The following is a 24,053-nucleotide window of genomic DNA, read 5'->3' on the forward strand; positions in this document are numbered from 1 at the left end:
CAATTACATGGGTGAGTGACAAGGTTAGATTGTGACTTAGAAGGGTTTAAAAAGTCATATGAGAGAAATGTCTTTTGGAAATGACTTTGAAATGAACAGTTAGACCACCTCTAGAGCCGTCATCAGGGGTGACCCAGGTCACATTCGTTCAGTGGGTTAGACAACACGGAGTGGAAGATCTTGGGGAGGAAGAAAAGAAGCTTCTATGCTGGAGGATATGGTCACCCTTAGATTATAATAACATGCATATTGCTAATATAACCATTGTTCTGTGTGTACATTTTATTCCTCACTACTGTATTTTATTCCTCACTACTGTATAATTAGTTGACAATGCTATTCACTTAAAAAAAAATATTTAGGTGGTGCAGTGGTAAAAAAATCCACCTTCCAGTGTAAGGGATGTGGGTTTGATCTCTGGTTGGGGAACTAAGATCCCACAGGCCATGGAGCAACTAAGTCTGTGCGCCACAACTACTGAACCAGCGCCTCAATTCGAGAGCCCATTAGCTGCAAACTACACAGCTCGTGTACCACAACTAGAGAAGTCTGTGTGCCATAACAAAGGATCCCACATGCTGCAACTAAGACCCAATGCAGGCAAAAATAAATAAAGTTGTCTTTTAAAAATAATGAGGCTGATCAAAACATAGCCAGATCAATCTCAAGATGATTGAGCTGATTGTGCTGTTCTGCATGTGGCCCCCCACCTGCCTCACCCCTAAAACTCCTCTTTAAAAGCTCTTGCCCGCTGATCACCAGTGGTGAGTTGGTTCTTTGGGACATGAGTCTACCTTCTTCCCAGGATTGCTGGCTTCCTCAACAAAGCTATCTTTCCTTTTACCCAACACTTGTCACTTAATATTGATTTTTTTGAGCAACAAACAGTTCAACCTGAGTTTGGTAACCAGATAGGGACCCTGAACCCCTTGCCAGTGCTGATTTTGTTCTGAATGTTCATGAAACAGGAACCATAGGCACCCAACAGCATTGCAGGGACATTCAGATCAGACAGTGATTGTGGAAATGCTGTGAAAATTGAAAAGCACTAGATAAGAATGAGCTTTAATAAAGACCTGAAAAGCTAAGCATAAATATGGATACAACATGCAAAAGATGAGATAAAATCTGAAGTGAGACACTTGTCAAAAATATCCTGAGATTTTATTAATTTATATCTATTGGGGGAAAAAACCCTAGATAGAACTATATGCACAAAATCTCAAAAGACCAGAAGCAATCCATGTTAACAGCATGGGCTCAGGAATTTATCCATACTCCCCATTTAAAATACATCATGTTTCCCTGTGACTATAAAAATAGCACGTGGTCTTTGTAGAAAATCTGAGAAATAGAGGACAGCATATAAAGGAAAATAAAAATCACTCATAATCCCACCACTCAGAGATCACTATTAACATTTTTGGTATATCTCTCCTATGCTTAAAAAAAAATCCTGTACTTGTATTTTATGGTGTTTGATATCACACGAAACACAGTTTTGTGTCCTGCCTTTTTCACTTAGCATTGTATCAGGGACATTTCTCCAGGACATTACAGATGCTTTGTGACTATGAAGGTCACGGTTACTTCTGGTTCAGCCCCACGTGAGAACTGAGCTTTCGTAGCAGACTGAGCACCATGCTGCCTGGATGGGGAAGATAAAGGAGAACCACAAAAGCAGGTTTGGGAGATCTGAGTCCATAACACCAACAGATCAGGAGCTGAGCTCCTGTGGGAAGGAGTTCTGGTCCTGAGAGTCTCTGTCTACACGTGGGAAACTCCCTGCTTTGCTGGAGGACCTGCTGGCAGATTTCATTCATCTGAGATTAGGCCTGGCCAGCTTCAGTGGCAGGAGGCTCTGACATGAAGGTCAGCCAGGATAGAAGGTGTTTCTGGGGGACTTCCCTGGCGGTCTAATGGTTAAGACTCCGCCTTCTAATGCAAGGAGTACAGTTTTGATGCCTGGTCAGAGAAATAAGATCTCACATGCTGCAGGGTGTGACTAAAGATTAAAAATAAACAAATCTTGTTTTAAAAAAAAAGCCTTTCTGAGCTGACACTGATAGTTCACGGAAATCGTGGCTCTGTTTGCTCCCTGGCACATTTTCAGGAGCGAGGTTAGCAAGAGTCAGGGTCCCTGAGTAAGAACTTGCTCTGAGTGGCTTTGGGCTTTCAGCTCCATGGCTGACTGAGACTCAAAAAGCAAAACTTAACCACAAAAAAGAGAAATCACCCCTGGATAGTTGGCAAAGATAGCACTTTAAAGTCACCTGGGGTCTTCGCATGACATCCTAGGCATTGCTGCGGTGTCATGTTGATGTGAAACCAGCTAAAAAGGAGAGAGAGGAGGCAAAGGGGTGGGGGTAGGGGATGCCCCAAGTGTCATTCTGTGAGGACTGGATTGTCAGGTTCAAAGTGCTCCTGGTTTTCTTTCTCTGGAGAGTGCTGGTTACATCATGGGGTAAGCGATGACAAAATAGTTAAGCTCTGAATCGATCAGCTTTCTGTACCTCCTGTAAATTTCCCGCAGTGTCCTGTCCTCTTCATTCGTCTCATATCTGTTTGTATAAATTCTCACCTGTGCCGACAGAGAAATACACCTCCACACATGCACCCTGTGACTACATCACCCAGGCCCCGAAGACAATCCAAACGAGGTACCCGTACGATTGTTGGCAGAATCAGGAAGAGCCCAAACCCAACTATTAATGCTAAGGGTGATTACTACTAATTATTAATCCTAAGCTCCGGATTCCCTTGGAAATTAGCAATTTCACAGAAGGGACAGACTTGTGAGACGTCCAGCCTCCATGCCCTGCCTCATCCCTGACCTTCATCCCAGGACGGGACACCTGCCCCCTAGGAGCCCCTGTGCCCCTTCCCTTGGGAGAAACCCACCCCAGGGTGCTCTTACCTTGAGTGTGCGCAGGGCACACTGCCCTTCCTCCCGACTCTTTAGGATCCGCTCCACAAACTTAACATCCAGGAAAGCCCAGATTTTGAAGTAAAACAACTTCCTGCAGGATAAGATGAGGAGGTGCAGCTCTTCATCCAGAGACTCATGGTTGTTGTTGAATTCAAAAGTTAGTTTCTGGAAAAGCACCAATGGGGCAGACAATGTGAACAGAGATGCCGGGACTTAGCTGGATCATTTCATAGCACTTTCATGATCCAGCACTGGCCTGGTGGCCGTGGTGGTTCAAGTGTTTTACTTATTTATTGGCCGTGCCACGCGGCATACGGGAGCCTAGTTTCCCTGATCAGGACCAGGGTTGAAACCCATGCTTCCTGCAGTGGAAGCGGAGTCTCAACCACTGGCCCACCGGAGAAGTCCCCTCCAGTGCCTTGGATAAGGGACACTGGACATGCAGTTGTCAGAGGAAGGGATTTGGGAATGCAAGTGATCTCATCCAAGTTTCCAAAACTTGGAGTTTTGAGGCAGTGAACTTAGAGTCTGGAGACCAAGGTTGTGTTTCTGGCCCTGCAGTGGACCGGCCAGGTGACTATGGGCAACACCAAAAGGTGGTGTGATGTCTGCCTGCCCACTTCAGGGCTGTGTGAGCATAAATGACCTCTTCACACTTTGTCATCCCTCACTGTAAGTATTGGTGTTTCTTAATTTATAAGTCTATTAATAAATTTATTAATTTATCATTTATTTATTATATAATTATAAATGTATTAAGTGGCATAAATTAATTAACTTACTTGACTGCACTGGGTCTTAGTTGTGGCATGCAAACTCTTAGTTGTGTCATATGGGATCTAGTTACCTGACCATGGATCAAAGCTGGGTCCCCTGCATTGGGAGTGTGGAGGCTTAGTCACAGGACCCCCAGGAAAAGTGCCAGTAGTGGTGTATATACCCCTGTGTATCCATCCTCACAGCCTTGTGTGAGGTCCTTGTTACTCAGTCGCTCAGTTGTGTCTGACTCTTTGTGATCGCCTGGACTGTAGCCCGCCAGGCTCCTCTGTCCATGGGATTCTCCAGACAAGAATACCAGAGTGGGTTGTCATGCCCTTCTCCAGGGGATCTTCCCAACCCAGGAATCGAAACTGCATCTCCTTCATTGGTAGTCATGGATTCTTTACCACTGAGCCACTTGAGAAGATGGTGAGGTCCTTAGTAGGGGATAAAACGATGCTGATGTTATAGATGGGGAGCTGCCAGATTAGAGAACAGCCCACACCTCTGAGCTCTTTGGTAACTCGGTCAAGTTTGGGTTTTTGTCTGGTTTGGAGCTGCACTGTGTCCTGTGTGCTTCTGTGTTGGGTGGATGAGTGGAAGGGGCTGCCGACCTGCTGGTCACTGGTGGGGGCACCTGCATGCTCGGACCTCAGAGTTCTGAGCCAGGGATATAGGCACTTTCCTTGGTGGACAGTCAACCAAGAGTGGGTTTCATGTACAAGAAGCGAGCAGTAGCTTTTGTCCTCTGCTGTGGTCTTGGGGACCAGGAGAGGCGTAGTTTGGTGACCTTTCTCAGAATCTCAATTTAAGGCTTCCCTGATGGCTCAGATGGTAAAGAAGCTGCTTGCATTGCAGGAGTCCTGGGTTCAATCCCTGGGTCAGGAAGATCCCCCGGAGAAGGAAATGGCAACCCACTCTAGTATTCTTGCCTGGAGAATCCCATGGACAGAGGAGCCTGGGAGGCTACAGTCCACAGGGTCACAAAAGAGTCGGACATGGCTGAGCATCTAACACTCTCACTTTTCGAGAGCAGGCAGCAGGAACCAGAGGGGTGGCCACTCCTCCCAGGCCTCCTGGCCCTCAGGTCGTACCTACCTGCAGAGTATGCCGGAAGGTGGGCAGGAGATCCGTCAGCGTGGGTCTCATGGACCAGTCGGGGTCGCTGAAATAGCAGCTTCTCAGACTGATGCTCCTGATGGGGATCTCCTGCAAGAGGATCCGGGCCAGGCGCTCGTACTTCATGACCCGCTCAAAGAAGAAGTTGACCTTTAGGCTGGTGGTGTGCCTGGCCAGCTTGGCCCAAGACATGCCCCAGATGACCTGCCCATGGGGGTCATGAATGTGGCACTTGATGTTCATGGTACGGAGGGTGCCAACGTTGTTGTCGCACAGGTTCTCCAGCAGCTCATCAGAGATGCAGTTGTAGTTGAGGGTCAGGGACACCAGGTTGCGGAATGTGGCCATGGTCTTATTGAACTGGGGACTGCTGTAGACAGCGAGGTGGTGGCTGAAATAGTCCTCGATGTTGAGCTCTGACACTGTGCTCTCATTCCTTAAGTAGCTCAGGGAGTTGAGGATGTGGCAGCCTTGTTCCGTGGTGAGTCTGGCCCCCTTCAGGCTGAGATAGTTCAGGTGTCTGCCCATCTTCTTCAAGAAGAAGCTCAAGCTTTTCATGAATGAGCTCCTGATGCTGTTCCTCCAGACCAGGCGGTCCAACTCGAGATGCTGGATGGAGAGAGATTTCAGACGGTTGTTACTCTTGCCTAGACATGAGAGGAGGCCTCGCATGGTGACCTGGAACTTCTTGGTCAGGACAGCATTGTAAGGATTCAGGAATTTGATCTCCAGGTGCTCCAGGTAACGACCAAATTTCTTAACATACCAAAGGGCTGACTCGAATTCAGACGCGTGTACCCTGGAAGGTCTCCCACTGAACGTGATGGTCCTGTATCGCCAGAGGTCAGCCGAATACATCATCTGGTTCCACTTCCTGCAGACAAGGGCCGCTCTGGACCTGTCCCTGTCTCCCAGCCACCAGAAGACACGACGCAGGCACACATCGGGCAGGGTGGCCCAGCAGCTCTGGTCTTGAGGCTGGATCAGTTGGTCTTCTTCATCCATTGGGGAACCAGGATGTCCACTGCAGCTGCGTGGTGGGCAGGGCTTCCAAAAATGAGGAAAGAAAAGCAATCACTTGTTTTCTGTGGGGAGTAAAAAGGAAGACCATTACCTGCCAAACACATATTAAACCTAATGCAATGAACTTGTTCTGCGGCCCCATGGGTCAGTACTGGGCTGGTGCATGGGGCACAAAGATCAATAAACCATACAGTGTACACCCACAAGGATTAACAGCCCAGCAGGGGTCTAGTGGGAACACAGACCAGGACTCATGTTACAACACTGTGGGAGATGAGAAAAGGCTCAGGTATATTTGTGGTGTCTCTGTCTCTGCTCAGTCGCTTCAGTCGTGTCCGAACTCTTTGTGACCCCATGGACTGTAGCCCACCAAGCTCCTCTGTCCATGGGATTCTCCAGGCAAGAATACTGGAGTGGGTTGCCATTTCCTCCTCCAGGGGATCTTCTCGACCCAGGAATCAAATCCACGTCTCTTGCATCTCCTGCATTGGCAGAAGGATTCTTCACCCACTGAGCCACCTGGGAAGCCCATTCATGGTGCAGGGTAGCACAAACAAAGCATGATTAATTCTTTCTGGGTAAGAAGTTGTAGAGAGGGCTGCTTGGAGGAGGTGGCATCTGAGCGCTGAGGTTTGCAGGGTGAATAGCTGTTTGCAAAGCAGATAGGTTGGTGGTGGAGGATCTGGTATACTCCAGGAAAAGGGAACAAGATGGGCGAAGCCACAGGATGTGAGCATATGTGATGTGTTCATATTCAGGGAATTAACAGTTGTTTGAAGCTTAATTGGTGACAGGCAAGGAGTGATGAACCTGGATCTGGGGCAGTGGGAGGTGCTGGCTCAAGGGCATCTTTCAAGATGCTCTGAATGATGTGATAAAGGCTGTGTCCTAGAGGAATTCTGACCTCTTCTCTGGATGAATCATTGTGTTGAGCAACACTGCTCATAGCTGTGCCTGTATTCGGGGCTTCCCAGGTGATGCCAGTGGTAAAGAGCTCACCTGCTAATGAAGGAGACATAAGAGACATGGGTTCGATCTCTGGGTCAGGAAGATCACCTGGAGGAGGAAATGGCAACCCACTAGAGTATTCTTGCCTGGAGAATCCCATGGACAGAGGAGCCTGGCGGGCTACAGTCCATGGGGTCGCAAAGAGTTGGACAGGACTGAAGCAACTAGTTGTGCACACATGTGTCTCTATCCAAAAGGCAGAGATACCGAACAAAGGTGGAGAACCTTGGCTGACATCAGGGCAGGTCTGAGGATCTCATGCCCAGAAGTGATGTGGACAGTCTTGAGGTAAAGAAAGAATACTCTGGGGGAGTGGAGAAAGGATGGTCTAGAGCAGAGTCCAGGCTTGAAGCCTGGGCCTAGGGCAGCATGATAGTGGGAATTGGGGTGAATTGTGAGTTTTTTAGTGGACATGATTTGGCAACTGGTGAACAGAGAAATGGGAAGACTGGAAGGTCTCTGACTTGATTGAATTGCAGGTGGTACCTCGGTCAAGCTAGGGAGTCCCAGGGAAGAGCTGGGCTAATGCCCTAGCAGATACACTGAGCCCTAGGTCAGACGTTTCATAGCCATCTGCTGTAATCTTCATGGCTTTGCTATCAGAGTTTCTCCTGCCTGATAACTACCCTCCTTTTTTCTACCTCTCTCCAACCCTCCATTTTTAAGGTTTAAGGCCTATGACTCCATAAAGCTTTTATTGATTTCTTTATTCATTGTGGCTCATAAAAACTCAGAGTTGTAAGAGACCTGAGAATTGAATGTTTTTTTAACAGATAGAAACTAGGCACAGAGAGGTGAAGGGGCTTGCCTATGGTCACACAGTAAGTTAGTAACAGGACCGAGGCTAGACCTGGGCTTTCTTATTTTCTATTGTACTTTTTTTCCTGGCTCTACTTATCAGGCCTTGGATGCAGAGGGACAAGTTATTCATAATTTTCAGTTCAGGACAGAGATTCATCTGTGCAAGAGCTCTCTTTGATTTTATGACTCCATGTGAACCCATGGACTATATATAGCCCACCAAGCTCCTCTGTCCATGGGATTTTCCAGGCAATAATACTGAAGTGAGTAGCCATTCCCTTCTCCAGGGGATCTTCCTCACCTAGGGATCAAACCAGGGTCACCTGCATTGCAGGCAGATTCTTTACTGTTTGAACCATGAGGGAAGCCCATTTATTCATTTATTCCCTTTTAACTCAATGGCCCACTTCACCGTTCCCCACCATAGGTAACTATTCCAGTGTGTTTGATGTGCTTCATTTTGTTTGTGCGTGTGCTTGCCAAATGTGTGTTCCATGTCTGTAAGCATCACTCACGTTGCCCTGTGTACGTCTCACACTGCATCTGTCATCTGAGTAGATCTAGTGGTGGATAGTCTCCTATTCATTCTCCCCATGAGGGGCCCCCAGGCCTCTTCCAGCTCTCCCCAACACCACAGTGGCGATGAGCATCCTCAAGTGAGATCCTGTAGGTTTCCCCCATGCCTTTATCCTTACTACCCCATCATCACCTACTGAACAATTTGGTCCCTTCCTCCAGCTGGCCCTCCCATCTCCCACCCAGATAGACCTCTGCATGGAAACTGGTAGCAGCCTATCCCCAGCCAGGATCAGGGCTCTGGTGGGTTCAGCCTGCCCCCTTCTCTTTCCCCTCTCAGTGTTTGAAGCCCTTCTCCTCTATGAAACCCACACACTCCTTGGGATGAGGAACAGCTTCATTCTTCTTTTGAGGAAGTATTTTAACTAATGAAGAAAAAAGAGTGTGTCTTTCTTCACATATAAACTGTCCGGGGCTAGGGCATCCCACAGCAGTTAGCGTAGAGCAAGTCACCTATAACCCAGGGATCGAACCTAGGTTTCCCGCATTGCAGGCAGATTCTTTACCATTTGAGCCATCGAGGAAGCCCAAGAATACTGGAGTGGGCAGCCTATCCCTTCTCCACTGGATCTTCCCTACCCAGGAATTGAACTGGGGTCTCCTGTATTGGAGGTGATTCTTTATCAGCTGACCTACCAGGGAAGCCCTAAGAGGTGCACAAGAAAAGCTAAAACCAGGCAATTTCAAGGTGGTCCAGTGGTTGACTCCTGGTTTCCACTGTAGGGGGCGCAGTTTCCATCCCTGGACAGGGAACTAAGATCCCAGAAAACTCACAGTGCTGCCAAGAAAAAAAAAGAAAAAAGCTAAACCAATTCAAAAGCTAACTGAAGTCCTTTGCCTCAACAAGGTAACGGGGTCAGAATAGTTATCAGACACTTTAAACCATAGGGTGGGGCTGGAAGAACTTCTTTGGTGGGTTGGGAATGGTGTTGCAAGCCTTCCAAAAGTCATGTCATTACCTGGAACCTACCCTACCCCTCAAGAGGCAATGTAGATTAGTGGGTTAGATTCTGGTTCTGTCGACTGCAGTATGTAACTATGTGTGTGTGTGTGCCCTGTTGTGTCCAGACTCTGCGACCCCATGGACTGTAGCCCATCAGGCTGCTCTGTCCATGGGATATTCCAGGCAAGAATACCGGAGTGGGTTGCCATTTCCTACTCCAGGTGATCTTCCGCACCCAGGGATCGAACCTGCATCTCTTTTGTCTGCTGTATGGGCAGGCGGATTCTTTACGACTAGCACCACCTGGGAAGCCCCCCCACATCTGCTGATGGGGTAACTGTTCCTTTCTCCTAGCATTGGGGGGATTAAATGGGCTGATAGACGGAAAACACTAGAACAGTGACTGACATACAGTAAATGTTACACCAGTGTTTGCTGCCATCAGAAAGTTGGTGCCAACGTGCTTCTAAATAACATCCCTGTAAGGAAGGTATTTACGAACGGGGAAACAGGTGTTGGAAGGTTAGGAGAATGAGATGGGTAAGTGGGGAGCAGGATTCGAACCCAGACGCGTGAACTTAGATTGGGTTCACCCCCTCACACAGCTGCCGAGCCTGGGAGGAAACCTGGCTGTTCCATCACCCGGGGTACGGAGAGATCCCGGGAGCCTCCCGGGGGCGGCGGGAGAGGAGGGGTGCCCAGCCCGCCCCGCGCGTTACCCGTTCGCGGGGCCCTGCTTCTCCGGCTACAGGGACAGCGAGCGCCAGGCCTGCTCCGCCCGCGCCGCCTCGGCTCCGCCGCCAACTCCGCCGCCCGCTGCCCGGCCGAGGCTAGAGGCCCAGCGGCCCGCCGCCTTTGTGACGCGCCGCCACCTGCGGGGGTCTGCGCATCCCCAAGGCCGCGGGGCCCAAACCCGGGGGTGATCGCGCAGGTCGAGGGGCCAAGACAGGTCTCCCCACCCCGCAGACGGCCGGGGAGGCGCCCTGGCCAGGGACAGGAGGCAGGAGGCTGGGCCCCACAGTCCCTGCCCCCTGCCCGGCCCCTCTGCACGCCGGGAAGAGGTTCTGCCCAGGACTTGGGTTGTGCAGGCCCGATCGTTCGCCACCTTTCCTGTCCGGATCCAGCCCCGGCTTCCTGTCCATTTCCCGGGGACCCTCTCTGGGAAGCCAAAGCCACTGCCAACCCAGCTTACTGTTAGTCACTCAGTCGCTTCTGTTTGCAACCCGTGGACTGTAGCCCGCCAGGCTCCTCTGTCCATGGGGATTCTCCAGCAAGAATACTGGAGTGGGTTGCCAGGCCTTCCTCCAGGGCATCTTCCCAACCCAGGGATGGAACCTCGGTCTCCGGCCCTGCAGGCGGGTTCTTTACCGACTGAGCCACCAGGACCCAAAGAAGGCCTTAAGCAAACCTGATTCAGCCAACCTGACAAAACTTGAGAAAGGTCACACGTCTGCAGTTTTGGGTGGGTGAGGGCGCACCCAAGCACCCACTGTCCTGGGCTCTGTCCTCCCTGTGGGAGCTGGTGCCCTAACAGGTCTCCCCTCAGGCCAGGCAGAAAGTTAGGGCTCTGCTACTTGCGGGGAGGGGGCTGCTTCTCTGGGTGTTTCCCAGCTGCTCCCCCTGCCAGCGGCCACAACTGGCACCTCTTCGTGCATTACCTGGCTCCGCCCCCCCACCCAACCTCATTTTTCTCTTCCTCTCTCATTTTCTGCCGCTCCCCTTCCCATGCCGTCCTAGCTGCTGCTTCCCCACCCCACCCACCCCCAGCCCTGGAAAACCAGTGAAAAATCTAAAGAAAGGTGGAGGACAGGCTTTCAGGAAGATCTTTTTTATTCTTCAGAGATAAAGCTGGATTTCCCAAGGTGTCCAGGCTGGGTTAGGCCTAGATGCTTGATCAGAATTCTCAGGCAGAAGAGTTGGCATTCTCTTTTCCTCCTGGTTTAGCTGTAGCTCTTGGGCAAACCAACATCTCTGTTCAAAAGGAGGAAAATAATTAAAATCCAAACTTTTTCTTCAACAAGAAAGAAACCCAGTGCATAAAACCTCTTTTCACAAGTACAGACTAGCACAGAAAGCAAGCAGAAAAACCAGTGTAAAAACAAAATCTTCAAAATCTGTTGTACCTTTCCCAAAGCTAGCTGGAACTTCTCACTTGTTTTCCTTTTGATGAAGCTAACCGCTGGCATTTCTCCTAAAGAAATGGATATTTAAAAAGTTCAAGGTGTAAAAAGTGGTAAATGTTAGTTCCTGAGATATCGCTGGTTAAACCTATCCCCAGTTCCTGGAGCAGGGACTCTGAGTTGTAGATGGCATAGAAAAGTCATAGGTAGAGATGAATGTATTTGCAAAGCAAAAATAGAGACCCAGATGTAGAGAACAAATTTATGGATACCAAGTGGGGGTGGGGTCAGGGGAGAGGAGGGTAGGATGAATTGAGAGACTGGGATTGACATATATACACAACTATGGATAAAAGGGGGCTTCCCAGGTGGTTCAGGGGTAAAGAATCTGCCTGCAATGCACGAGACACGGGTTCGATCCTGGGTGGGGAAGAGCCTCTGGAGAAAGAGATGGCAACCCACTCCAGTATTCTTGCCTGGAGAATCCCATGGACAGAGGAGCCTGGTGGGCTACAGTCCATGGGGTCTCAAAGAGTTAGACACAACTGAGTGACTAACACTTCCACATTTTTTTTTTACCGACTAAATAACAACAACAATGTATAAAAGAGACGACTAATGATAACTTACTGTATAGCACAGAGAACTCTACTCAATACTCTGTAATGACCTATACAGAAAAAGGACCTAAAATAGAGTAAGCATGTATACGCATAACTGATTCACTTTGCTGCACAGCAGAAATTAACACAATATTGTAAGGCAACTGTACTCCAATAAAAATTTAAAAAAAGAAAAGAAAAAAGAGAAGAAAAGGGAGGCCAGTGAACCAGGAGGGGTCCATGGGAGGTTTGGGACAATGTTTAATAGAGGCCTGTCATCATCAGGAGGGTGGACGAACAGATTAGAGGATACCCACACTATGGCTTCCCTGGGGGCTCAGATGGTAAAGAATCCGCCTGTAATGCGTGAGACCTGGGTTCAATCCCTGGATTGGGAAGATCCCCTGGAGAAGGGAATGGCAACCCACTCCAGTCTTCTTGCCTGGAGAATATCCACGGACAGAGGAACCTGGCAGGCTACGATCCATGGGGTTGCAGAGTCGGACGCGACTGAGCAACTATCAGTCACACACACAAGAGTCCATGGTCTGAGCCACTAGGGAGTCCTCATGGACTCTTACAACATTAAAAAAGAAAAGGGAGGGGCAACATTATTTGACTTGGAGGGTTGCCCTTCTTATTATTGGTTATTGGTGAATCCTATACAAACAGTGTGTACAATTGGACTCCAAATGTGTGTGTGTGTGTGTGTGTGTGTGTGGTTATGTAATAGAGTTGCCAGATAAAATAGAGACTGTCCAGTTAGATTTTAATTTCAGAGAGACAAAGAATTTTTCTTAGTATGAGTATGTCCCATGAAATTATTTTGTAGTTATTTTTGTCCCAAGTAATGATTTTTTTCTTTGCTAAATTCAGCATGCCCATCATTAAGGATGGAGGGAAGTATGGAAGGAGATTTCAGCTGTAGGAGGCAAGGGAATATGGCACTAATAGCACCCTCAGCAAGTATGCAATTCACTCAGCTTGGTAAAATTGTGTGCTTGTGTGCATATAGAGATGCTTAAAGAAGTTAGAAAGAAGAAGATTTAGGTCTACTTCTTTGTAAGGTGTGTGCATCATATATTCAGCAAAAAAGGCAAATGGTGGAGTCATGAGTCTGGGAAGATGATATATGGGGAAGAAAAGCAATTCAAACCCCATGGAGGCTTGTCAGGCTTTTGTGAACAGAGGTGAAGTTTTGGAAGGACACCCACCTGGTTGCTGAAACTAGTACTTCATGGCATGGGACTTGGGAGGTGGGGTGGGTATTGGGGAGGATTAGCTTTATCTTTATGTTTGTTTGTATGGTATCATGTCAAATGGTTACAACAAAATCTAGTATCTAGTACTAGTAAACTCTGGGAGATAGTGAAGGACAAGGAAGCCTGCCTGGTGTGGGGTTGCAATGAGTTGGACACGAGTTAGCTACTGAACAACAACAACAACTTTTGTATTCTGAAAAACATCAAATAATGAAAATATTTTGAAGTGAGACATCCTTTTTGGGGCTTGAGAGCATAAGCTTTGGAACTATATCCACATGTATACCTGGCTGGATTCTGCGACTCTCTAATTGTGAAATCCTGGGGAAGCCACTCGACCTTTCTGTTTCATTTCCTTATCTATAAGGTAGGGGTAAAATACCTTCCTGATGTTTATAATGATTAACCATTTGTAAAGAGCTTTGCCACCCCATGGACTGTAGCCCCTCAGGCTCCCCGGTCCATGGAATTTTCCAGGCAAGAATACTGGAGCGGGTTGCCATTTCCTTCTCCAGGGGATCTTCCCGACTGAGGGATCAAACCCACGTCTCTTGCATCTCCTGTGTCAGCAGGCAGGTTCTTTACCAGCTGAGCCACCAGGGAGGCCCCGCTTTGCATCGTAACTAATGCATAATGGTTAACTACCTCTAATGCTAATTCTTCTTTATTGGAAAGTAATCTAGGATGTGAAAAATCAGGTTATTGAGGCTGCAAATCCTGAGCTACTGGAGGTAAACCTTAATCTATTGGAGGCAAGATACCAACTGACTTAGGATCTTGACCAAGGCTCTGATCTCTGGACTGCAGTTGCCTTATCTGTGCCATGAGAGGGCTAGACTGGATGCCCTCTATTCATTTGTCTGCTCCATGGTTTGGGGGCATTTGCTGTGGTCAGTAACTGGGCTGGACACTGGAGATAGAGATGAGAGGTTGGCTCTGCCGTCAGAAATGGAGGTGATGAACATATATAAACAGGTGATAAGTGCTGAGAGTGGATCCGGACACACAGAGAAAGGGGAGATAGTGTTGTCTGAGGACAGCTCACAGGACTTGCATTTCTTTAAATACTGTCCTGATGGCTCACAGCTGGGTATGGAGGGAACAGAGGCTGGGTACCTGGTGGTGGTTTAGGGTTGGCAGGGGAAGTAGGATACCACACTGAGAACATCTCCTCAGAATGTCATAGGCTGTCTCATCTTCTACAGGAGAGGAGGCTCTGAGCTTGCCATTGGACTTCAAAGACAGATTCGTGGTTTTGTTTGTGCTTCGTGGCGCTTGCCTTGCTGACTTTTCAGAAAGAAAGGGAGCTCTGTGTCTATTTTTCAGCTTTGGACGGACATCTTTCTCTGCCTTGGAAGTCTGGTCTTCAGCAGCCCGACTCAAAGGGGATGAAGGAGGAGTTTCTGGTTTCCCAGCTGGAGAAAGTGTCACAGCACCTGAGACTCGACGGCATCTATCCTGCAAGGGTGAGTCAAGCATCAAATTTTAAAATGACCTCAGTTTTAATGGTGGACAATACAGTAGGTGAGCTAACCTGAAAATTTCCCACTCCAAACACTTTAGAAATGCTGGATAAAATATGACAAACATTCACTGAGCTGACTTTGCAAGGAAGCAAGCAAACTCATGTTCCCGGAAAGAAGACCTACCGATTAAGCACATGAGGTAACCCTTTAGGAGGAGATTGCGGGGTCAATCTCATGACTAAGAGCTTGGATGAGAGAAAAGTCCCATCCACGTGATGTGTGAAACTGGAAGAGTCCCCCTTCCCTGAATGAAGCTGGGAACCTTGAAGTCTGAACTATGGTGGCCAAGAGACAAAAATTGACTAACTGGAAAAGGGAAATGACAAGAAAGCTCGTCTGCCTTGGACTAGAAATTGAGCATGAGGTGATACATTCTGAAGAAGAGAGAGAGAGGAAAAAAAAGCAAACACATATGAGCCTATTGCCCTAAGGGGCTTCCCTGGTAGCTCAGCTGGTATCCGCCTGCAATGCAGGAGACCCATGTTCCATTCCTGGGTTGGGAAGATCCGCTGGAGAAGGGATAGGTTACCTGCGCCAGTATTTTTGGGCTTCCCTTGTGTCTCAGCTGATAAAGAATTTGCCTACAAAGTGGGAGACCTGAGTTTGATCCCTGGGTGGGGAAGATCCCCTGGAGAAGGGAATGGCTACCCACTCCAATGTGTCCATGGGGTCACAAAAAAATGACAAGAAAGCTTGTCTACCTTGGACTAGAAATTGTTCGTGAGGTGATAAATTCTGAAGAAGAGAGAGAGGAAAACAAACAAACAAACACATCTGAGCCTATTGTCTTAAGCAGGATGAATAAAAATAAATCTTCTCTTGGATACATTGCAGTGAAACCACAGAAGATCCAAAGCAAAGAGGATCTTGAAATCCAGTAAAGAAAATGGTTATTGGCGAAGGACCAGCAGCTACACTGACAGCAGACTTATCAACAGCAATCAGAGAGGTGGGAAGATGGTGGAAATGCTTCAAAATGCTAAGAGAAAATAAAGGTTAATGGAGAATTTGAAATCCAATTAAACTAACATTCAAGAATGCAGAATAAAGGAAGTAACTGTGCAGATAACTGAAGATACCTAGACATGTATTTCAGAATGACAGAAATCTTGCCCAGAAGGAAAGCTTGGGATTCAAGAAAGCTTGGGATCCATGACTTCCCTGGTGGTGCAGTGTAAGATTCTGCCTTGCAATGCAGGGGACTCGAGTTTGATCCCTGATCAGGGAACTGAGATCCCACATGCCACAGTGCACTTCAACTATTGAGCCCAAACGCTCTGGAGCCCACGTGCTGCAACTAGAGAAAAGCCCTCACATTGCAATAAAGATTCCACATGCCGCAACTAAGACCCAATGCAGCCAAAATAAATCCATAAAATATTTTAAAAAGAAAGGATGTCAGCAAAGAGAAAGGTAAATGTATGAGTATATCCAAGCAGGCATGAATTGAATAAAATGACAGTAATAATAATGACCAAAGAGGAATAGTACAAAAACCAGGTGAAACTAAACTCCACAGAATTCATTAATACATAAAAGGTGGAAATAGAGAATCAATCAGCACGTTTTCAAATCCATATATTGTTTCTGTGGAGGGTAGGGAATGTAATTTAGATTTTAAGTCAAGTATTCAAATTAAAATGCACTAAATGTCACCGATAGTAAATTTTATATGTATGGTCCATGATAAACAAAAAGACCTAGATCATCTCTAGGATTTCTTCAGTTCTGATATGCATTGTTCTCTGGATTGAAGGGTAAAGAAAGGACAAACAGTTTGCCATCCATGAAGAAGGATGTGAGTTCTTTGGAGAGATGCTTTGGGGAGATTCCCCCAAAGAAAATGCTCCATCCTGTAGAAGAGGGGAGCAGCTTGGCCTGACTAATGCACTAGAAGGTGCTTAGAGTGATGGAGGGAGGAGTCTGTGAATTTTCCCAGGCAAAAGCAATCAATCAATCCATCACATCATTACATCTTTTCAGAGTCCTCCTTTTGGTACCCAGCCCTGATATCAGCTTCATTGTGGGAAGATGGAGAAGGCTATTGACTTTTTTGGGGAAGCTCACAGCCTAATAGAGAAGACTTCCACATGGGATGTGCTGTGCTGTGCTTCGTTGCTCAGGCATGTCTGACTCTTTGCAACTCTATGCAGCCAGGCTTCTCTGTCCACGGGGATACTCCAGGCAAAAATACTGGAGTGGGTTGCCATGCCCTCCTCCAGGGGATCTTCCCAACCCCGGGATTGAACCCAGGTCTCCCGCACTGCAGGTGGATTCTTTACCATCTGAGCCACCAGGGACATGGGATAGAGAATAATAAAGCAGAGCCTATTAAGGCCTAACTTGCAATGTCCAGGCCCTCAGAGGTGATCAGTGATAGCTGGATTGGTTAGGGAGGCTCCTTGAAGGGCTGGCATGATTGGAATCCAATTACGTGTGCTGAATGAGCCGAAAGCAGTTCACGATGTCCTTTTTTGAGCAAAGCAAAATGAAATACGGGAACCTCTTAATATTCATGCTGTGTAAAACTAGACCCAGAATCTACCATTCAAGACTTCCCAGGTGGTCCAGTGGTTAAGAATCCACCTGCCAATGCAGAGGACACAGGTTCAATCCCTGGTCCAGGAAGACCCCACATACCATGGAGCAAGTAAGCCCGGGCGCCACAGCTACTGAAGCCCACGCATCTAGAGCCTGTGTTCAGCAACAAGAGATGTCACAGCAATGAGAAACCTGCGATGAAGGCTACGATGAAGATCCAGTGCACCCAATAAGTAAATAAATAAAATGAATGAATTTCAAAAAGAATCTACTGTTCATATCATACTTTTTGGAATATGGACTGGCTATTGGCATCATTAGAAAATGACAAATTTCTACTCACCAGATGGTGGAAATACTTATTTCCTGGAATCATTTGGTTGCAATAATGACAACAGATGTTGCTTTCAGGAGCTGGAATGCTCTTCCCTGAAAAAGCACAGAAACAACAGCACAAATGGTTGCCCTTGACAATGGCCAGCCCGACTGCCCCACAACTGCCCCACAACTGCCCCACAACTGCCCCACTATGCAGCCTGCAGTCCTGGGGATGCCTTGTCCCAAGTCTGCCATGAGTGTCCTGCACTGCCAGGGTCCTTGGCCACATGGACCACCTACAACTGGAATCACCCACATTATTTCCATTAAACAGTAAAAGTGCCCTTGGGGCAGCACACAGCCCTGATGAAGAGACATTTTCCTGGAGCAGGACTGGTTTCCAAGGAGACAGAAGGAGTTGTTACCACAGATGCCAGTCCTGTTCAACCTGACTGCCCTTTCAGTTTAGCCATTTCCGAGCTCTGTGATCAACTGAGGAGTTAATTGCACACATCTTTGTTGATTGTGTTGAAGTTGTGTTGTGCTGTCTTGTTGAAGTTGTGTTGTGTTGATGCAGTTGTATTGTGTTGGTGAAGTTGCATGGTCTTGTTGAAGTTGTGCTGTTGTTGAAGCTGTGCAGTCTTGTTGAAGTCGTGCAGTCTTGTTGAAGTTGTGTTGTGTTGACGAAGTTACGCTGAAGAGTTGTTTGTTGGCTGTGTTGAAACCCAGGCCTGCTGGAAATGTACTTGAATCTTAAGCACCCCAGTTTTTCATTTGCCGATTTTGATAAAATCGTTTACCCGGAGAGACTTACCTACCGCCCAAGGGATTTTCGGCTCTGTCCCCATGCTACTGTTGTTACTAAAACAACCAGTGAGAAGATGTGTTTGGCTCGTGTTCTCTGTAAACACACTTCATGAAGAGGTAACTGGGTAAAGAGAGCACGCTGGGGCACCAGGTGGCCAACATGTAGGCCCAAAGGTCAGGAGTTACAACTGGATCCTTTCTGTCTGGGGCTGATGGTGGGAAAGTTCCTCATTTTGTGTCAGGGAACTTGGGTATTCTCTCTGGTTCCTGCCTCCAGCAAGCCCCTGTTTCACTCTGCATAGGTTTCTCATCTCTACAAGGATTCAGGTGGGTCTCTGCCAGGCTGGAGTCATGCTGGAGGAATTCAAAGGAAGCCTCCCATATGGTAGGGCCCCATTGCCTCTGTACTCATCTGCGTAGTTCCTAGCTCCCCAACCCCTGACTTCTTGGCTCCCTGGATCAGTCATTTATTTTTATAAATTAGAAAAATTTCTTTTTATTGGAGGAAAATTGCTTTACAATATTGTGTTGGTCTCTGCCGTACAGCAACTCAAATCAGTCATAATTATATGTTCATCCCCTCCGTCTTGAACCTCCCACCCCACCCCATTCCACCCCTCTAGGTTGTCACAGAGCACCAGGCTGGGCTCCCTGCATAATACAGCAGCTTCCTTAGAGTTATCTATTTTACACTTGGCAGTGTATATATGGGGCTTCCCAGGTGGCGCTAGTGGTAAAGAACCTGCCTGCAAAGGCAGGAGACATAAGAGACGTGGGTTTGATTCCTGGGTCGGGAAGATCCCCTAGAACAGAGGGTATGGCAACCTACTCCAGTATTCTTGCCTGGAGAATCTCATGGACAGAGGAGCCTGGTGAGCTACAGTCCATGGGGTCGCAAAGAGTCAGACACGACTGAAGTGGCTTAGCACACATGCACACAGTGTATATATGTTAATGCTACTTTCTCAGTTTGTCCTACGCTCTCCTTCCCCTGCTGTGTCCAGCAGTCCATTCTCTATGCCGGAGTCTCCCTTTCTTCTCTGCAAATAGGTTCATCAGTACTATTTTTTTAGATTCCATATTTATGCATTAATCTACGATATTTGCTTTTCTCTGGACCAGTCATTTCAAGACACAGCAGACACACAAGAAGGCCACTCTGGAGCTAGACTAGCCAGGTGACTTAGAGACACGCGCATCTGTCATCACCCTCGTCACCCATCCCGCTGAGCGCTCACGATCCTCACCTTTCTGGAGCTGGGGCTGCTCACGCCGACACTCTTCTCTGTGCCGGGCCAGCACGCGGAGCATGACATGCTGGCCGCAGTCTGGGCAGACCTCCATCTGCTGGCCACAGTGGTGCTCGTGGAGGCCCACCTTGTTCAGACGCACGGCCAGGTGGCAGAACTGGCACTCAACCGGGCGCTCCTGACATTCCTGGGCCTACGGGGAGGCCGGCGGGACGGGCATGGTCACTGGCCTGCAGTGACTGCAGTCGCCCTGGGGCTAGGAGCTTATTTCCCTGGCGGGGCCTGAAGCCAGTAAGAGAAAGCAGGTGGGAAAGACTGGAGGGTGGGGGGTGGGAGAGGGTTGTGGGAGAGGGACTTCTCCTTGCGAGGGGAACATGAGCTGTCTTGGACCCTGGCAGTCCCTTCTGACCAGCGTCTGGGGGCAGGAGGCCCTGTGTTGCTGTGATAAGCTAGCTCCAGGCCTGCTTGGGAGAGAAGAGAGAGCTGGGAGCAGGAGGGGAGAGCTTTATGACCGGCCCCCTCCCCTCCTCCTGGGCTTGGCAGAAGAAATCCCACCTGCCCCTCACCTCGTGACTCTCCAGCGAGTGCTTCGGCACGCTCTGCTGACACATGGCGCATCCCACCTAAATGCGGAGGGAGGTGCTCGAGTCCCACCCTGGCTCCGTGTGTCCTGGGTGGGTCTGTGAGCACCTGGGGGCAAGTCAGGCACCCTCATCTGCCTGCAGCACCAACCCTGATCTCAGGGATGCATTTGTGGGACCCTCTGAGCTGAGATGGATGCCTGAGCTTGAGGAGCTCCAGAAACAGCTGGAGAGAAAGGTCAGCCTTTGACCAACCTTGGCCATGACTGGCCTTCCAAGCTCCACTTTCTTGTTTCTCCTCTTGACACATCTCAAAAGGACATTTTACTTTTCCCAATACAGGGACCCCTAGTCTTGGCCAACCTCATACGCCTGTAGGGAAAAGATTGGGAATGGGAAACCGGGGTTGACTCGGTGCAGTACAGGAAACAAGTGTTAGTGGCCCAGTCATGTCTGACTCTTTGTGATCCCATGGGCTGTAGTCCGCCAGGCTCCTCTGTTCATGGGATTCTCCAGGCCAGAATACTGGAGTGAGTTGCCATTCCCTTGAATCTTCCCAACCCAGAGATGGAACCCAGGTCTCCTGCATTACAGGCAGATTCTTTACCCATCTGAGCCACCAGGGAAGCCGAGGTGGCAGTACAGGAAAGGCAGGATTATCTATCTCTTCCACTTTGCACAGGGGGCTGGGCACGGGGGCTGAGCGACTTGCAGTCATGAGGTGGGCTGCAGAGAGGACCCTGCCCCTCCACCTCCATCCCCCAATCTGCCTCCCCACCTGCTGGTGCCCGCCCTGGAGGTGTTCTTCCATCTTATCCTGCAGGATGGGCTCCTTGCACTCTGGGCAGAGGACCAGAAATATCAGGCAGTGGGCCTCATGGAGGGCCAGGAGGTTGGAGGCCACCCTTCTTTTGCTGCAGGATCAAGAGGGAGGAAAAGCAGGTTTATTTCATGGTATAAAGCATGGAGCCATATTTTATACCCGGAGCTCCTGGATGAAGTTCTTCCAAGGCCTCAAGCACTGAAAATATGATGATGAGACCACCTGCCTCGCCTTCCCCATGTTGATCTCAAATCAGAACAATGCTGAATCATAAGGTAATGGTAAGGATGCTCTGCAAAGCTCTTATGTTGCCCAGGGTGAGCACGGTGAGCGAGAAGGAGCAGGAGGGAGCGATTACAAAGGGACAAGAGAAACCTTTGGGAGGTAATGAATAGTTTCATTGTCTTGATTGTGACTGACGAAATAAAATTTATATTTTAAGGCAGGACAAGAACAAATTAAAGATAAAACTCTCTGTGTGTGTTTGGGCCTCCTCCCTCCCTCATGTGCATCTGTACTACACATTAACCAGAGCGCCTCATAGATGGAAGAGCCTGCTCAACCGTTTCTTTTTTTCTTTCTTCTGATGCCAGAAATATAACTTAAAAGAATAGTGTTCTCTCTCAGCTCTGTGCTCAGTCGCAGTGCCTCACTGCTCACCCAGTACTCTCAGTACGTGCTCACCTGTTCTATAGGTAGGTATCCTTGGTGAACTTTATGCAAAATACCAGTATGTCATTTTGATTTATGATCCTTTGTCTCAAAAGCATCTGACTGTGTCTTTGACTTCTAACCTGGGCTTCCCTGGTGGCTCAGATGGTGAAGAATCTGCCTGCAATGTGGAAGGCTGAGGTTTAGTTGCTCCGTTGTGACTCTTTGCGACCCCATGGACAGCAGCCCCTCCAGGCTCCTCTACCCATGGGATTTCTCAGGCAAGAACATTGGAGTGGGTTGCCATTCCCTTCTCCAGGGGATCTTCCTGGCTCAGGGATCGAACCTGTGTCTTCTGCATTGCCAGGCAGATTCTTTACTGTCTGAGACACCAGGGAAACCCAATATATATATTATTTTTCAGATTATTTTCCATTATAGGTTATTACAAGATATTGACTATAGTTCCCTGTGCTATACAGTAAACCTTTGTTGCTTGTTGCTTATCTATTTTTTAAAATTAAAAATCTAGCATTCTATTTATACTAAGTCAAGCAAGTGGAATCAAAATGTCATATTTTAGTCAGGCAAAAACTCTTAAGTTTTCTAATACATATGTACACTATATACTATATATACATATGTATACTATACTAATACATATATTATACATATAAATTATACATAATATTATATAATAAATATAAATATATATTTATTTATATAAATATATAATAATATAATTATATAAATAATGTATAATATATATTATATTAGTCATATATATGTATACAAAGCTTTTTTACTTTGGGAAGCATGGACCCTTAATCACTGGACCACCAGGAAAGTCTCCCTTCCTCTATTCTTACCCCTCTGCTCGGCCTGGCGCCTCAGCTTTTTTCCTGAGCTGGTGCAAACACCAGACAGCCAGGAGGGTCTGGTGGGAGAAGGTCCTTGGGGAGGGATCCCCCTGGTTCCTGTCACAGGTAGGGAGCTTCGAGAGTGAGGTGCCGGGTCCCCATGATTTAGAGGTGTGGGCTGGGACCTCTGCTCTATCCTCGCCCCCTGCTCCACAGCTCCCTCTAAAGGTGGGGGTGGGAATGGCCCCAGACCATCTGCCTGAGCCTCTTTCTTTCAAAGACTGGTATGAAGAGCATAGAAATTAGGACGCCCGGTCTGAAAAATAGGAGTAGCCCAGCAGGGATGGTTAGCCTGGCTGGCTGGCTGTAGAACTGTCCCAGAAAGTCTTCAATATCTGTAGATGGGGGTGGGGCGGGGTTCAGGGATGTCTGCCAACCCTGAGCATCTCTCACTGATATCTCCTGAGTTTATACCATCCTACCGCAGGGGCCCACCCTGGCCCCCTGGGCACATGGACCCTTTTCTCTTCACTTTAGAAACAGACTTATCCTGTCTGCCCCTCTCACCAGCCAGCCTTAGGTCAGCCACCAGGGAAAGCAACTTCTTACCAGTTCCTGCACATCTGGAAGGCTCCCTCCATGGTCGGATCTCTGGAGTCTTTCTGTTTCAAGTTTCAGTTCTTGCAGGCAGAGAAACAAAACTGAAAGTGTTCCGGCAACAGGGCCCACAGCCTAGGAAGGGAGGGGTTTTCAGATTCCTCAGCCCAGGGCTGCTGCACAGTACCTGTTACTGACATCCAGGAAGCCCAGTCCCTGCCTCCTCCCTCAGCCTGTGCTGCTGCCACTGGCTGTTTCTGCGACCCCTTGGGTGGGAGCCAGAGGCCAGGCCTCCCTGGGCAGCAGCCCCTCCCCTCCCCCAGGCTGGCCTCACTGCATCCGGGTCACTCCATCCTCTTCCACAAAACACTGACCTCCTTGTCCCTCCTGGTCCTCTCACTGATCCTTCCTCTGCAGGAGACAGCTGGTTGGCTGTGTTGAACGTGAACTTGAAGTCCGCTCCTCCTTGAGAACGGCTCTTGACTTCCTGTATTCTACTCTGGTCCCGGTCAGGGGCAGGAGGAATTGGGGATGCAGGGTGAGAACTGCAGGCTTTGGAGCCACATCCCGTAGCAGCTTGGTGACCTAGGGCACTCACCTGTTCCCGTTTGCCTCTGTCCTCTCTTGTAAATAATTACAGCAAACATGGCTGTAATGCTAACAGGGGGGCAAGCAAATGGGGAAGTCTTCAGACACAGAAACTGCTGCGCTGAGGGCTGATGTAACTTGCACACATTGCCAGCCAACAGGAAGCAGAATCAGGCTTTGAACCCAGGCCAAGAGGCCCAGCGCTTGTCTCTCCTAGAATGGCCAGAGGGTCGGGAGACAGGAAGTCGAATCTTGGTAGTGGACCTAACTGACAGCAAGAGTCACTTTAGCCTCTGGGCTTGTTTCCTCATTTCCCCCTGCTACCCCCCACCCCCCGCCTTCCTCTGGACTCTACAGGGGACCTGGAGA

General features: G+C 48.4%; 2 protein-coding genes across 3 annotated transcripts; both read right to left on the bottom strand.

The window, feature by feature from the left end:
• Positions 1 to 2,243: 2,243 nt before the first annotated feature.
• FBXO39 (F-box protein 39) lies at positions 2,244 to 10,095 on the bottom strand. The gene is made up of 4 exons (XM_043900923.1): positions 9,878 to 10,095; positions 4,787 to 5,892; positions 2,918 to 3,094; positions 2,244 to 2,581 (listed from the first exon to the last, which is right to left on the bottom strand). Exons 2-4 carry the CDS (start codon positions 5,810 to 5,812, stop codon positions 2,453 to 2,455), a joined length of 1,332 nt encoding a protein of 443 aa, XP_043756858.1. The 5' UTR covers positions 5,813 to 5,892; positions 9,878 to 10,095; the 3' UTR covers positions 2,244 to 2,452.
• An 875-nt stretch (positions 10,096 to 10,970) lies between these two features.
• On the bottom strand, positions 10,971 to 23,839 carry XAF1 (XIAP associated factor 1). 2 transcript variants are annotated; one of them, XM_043903466.1, is made up of 10 exons: positions 23,695 to 23,839; positions 23,471 to 23,595; positions 23,109 to 23,231; positions 20,944 to 21,079; positions 20,151 to 20,207; positions 19,582 to 19,777; positions 17,553 to 17,638; positions 14,259 to 14,600; positions 11,282 to 11,349; positions 10,971 to 11,129 (listed from the first exon to the last, which is right to left on the bottom strand). In XM_043903466.1, the coding sequence occupies exons 3-9, from the start codon at positions 23,138 to 23,140 to the stop codon at positions 11,293 to 11,295; spliced, it is 906 nt and encodes a 301-aa protein (XP_043759401.1). In that variant the 5' UTR covers positions 23,141 to 23,231; positions 23,471 to 23,595; positions 23,695 to 23,839; the 3' UTR covers positions 10,971 to 11,129; positions 11,282 to 11,292. The 2 variants fall into 2 exon arrangements, with proteins under 2 accessions (XP_043759401.1, XP_043759402.1); XM_043903467.1 differs by lacking the exon at positions 20,944 to 21,079 and having other exon boundaries at positions 23,471 to 23,824.
• Between the last annotated feature and the right edge of the window lie 214 nt (positions 23,840 to 24,053).

This window comes from Cervus elaphus, chromosome 5 (genome assembly GCF_910594005.1).
Source record: "Cervus elaphus chromosome 5, mCerEla1.1, whole genome shotgun sequence".
NCBI classification, from domain to species: domain Eukaryota; kingdom Metazoa; phylum Chordata; class Mammalia; order Artiodactyla; family Cervidae; genus Cervus; species Cervus elaphus.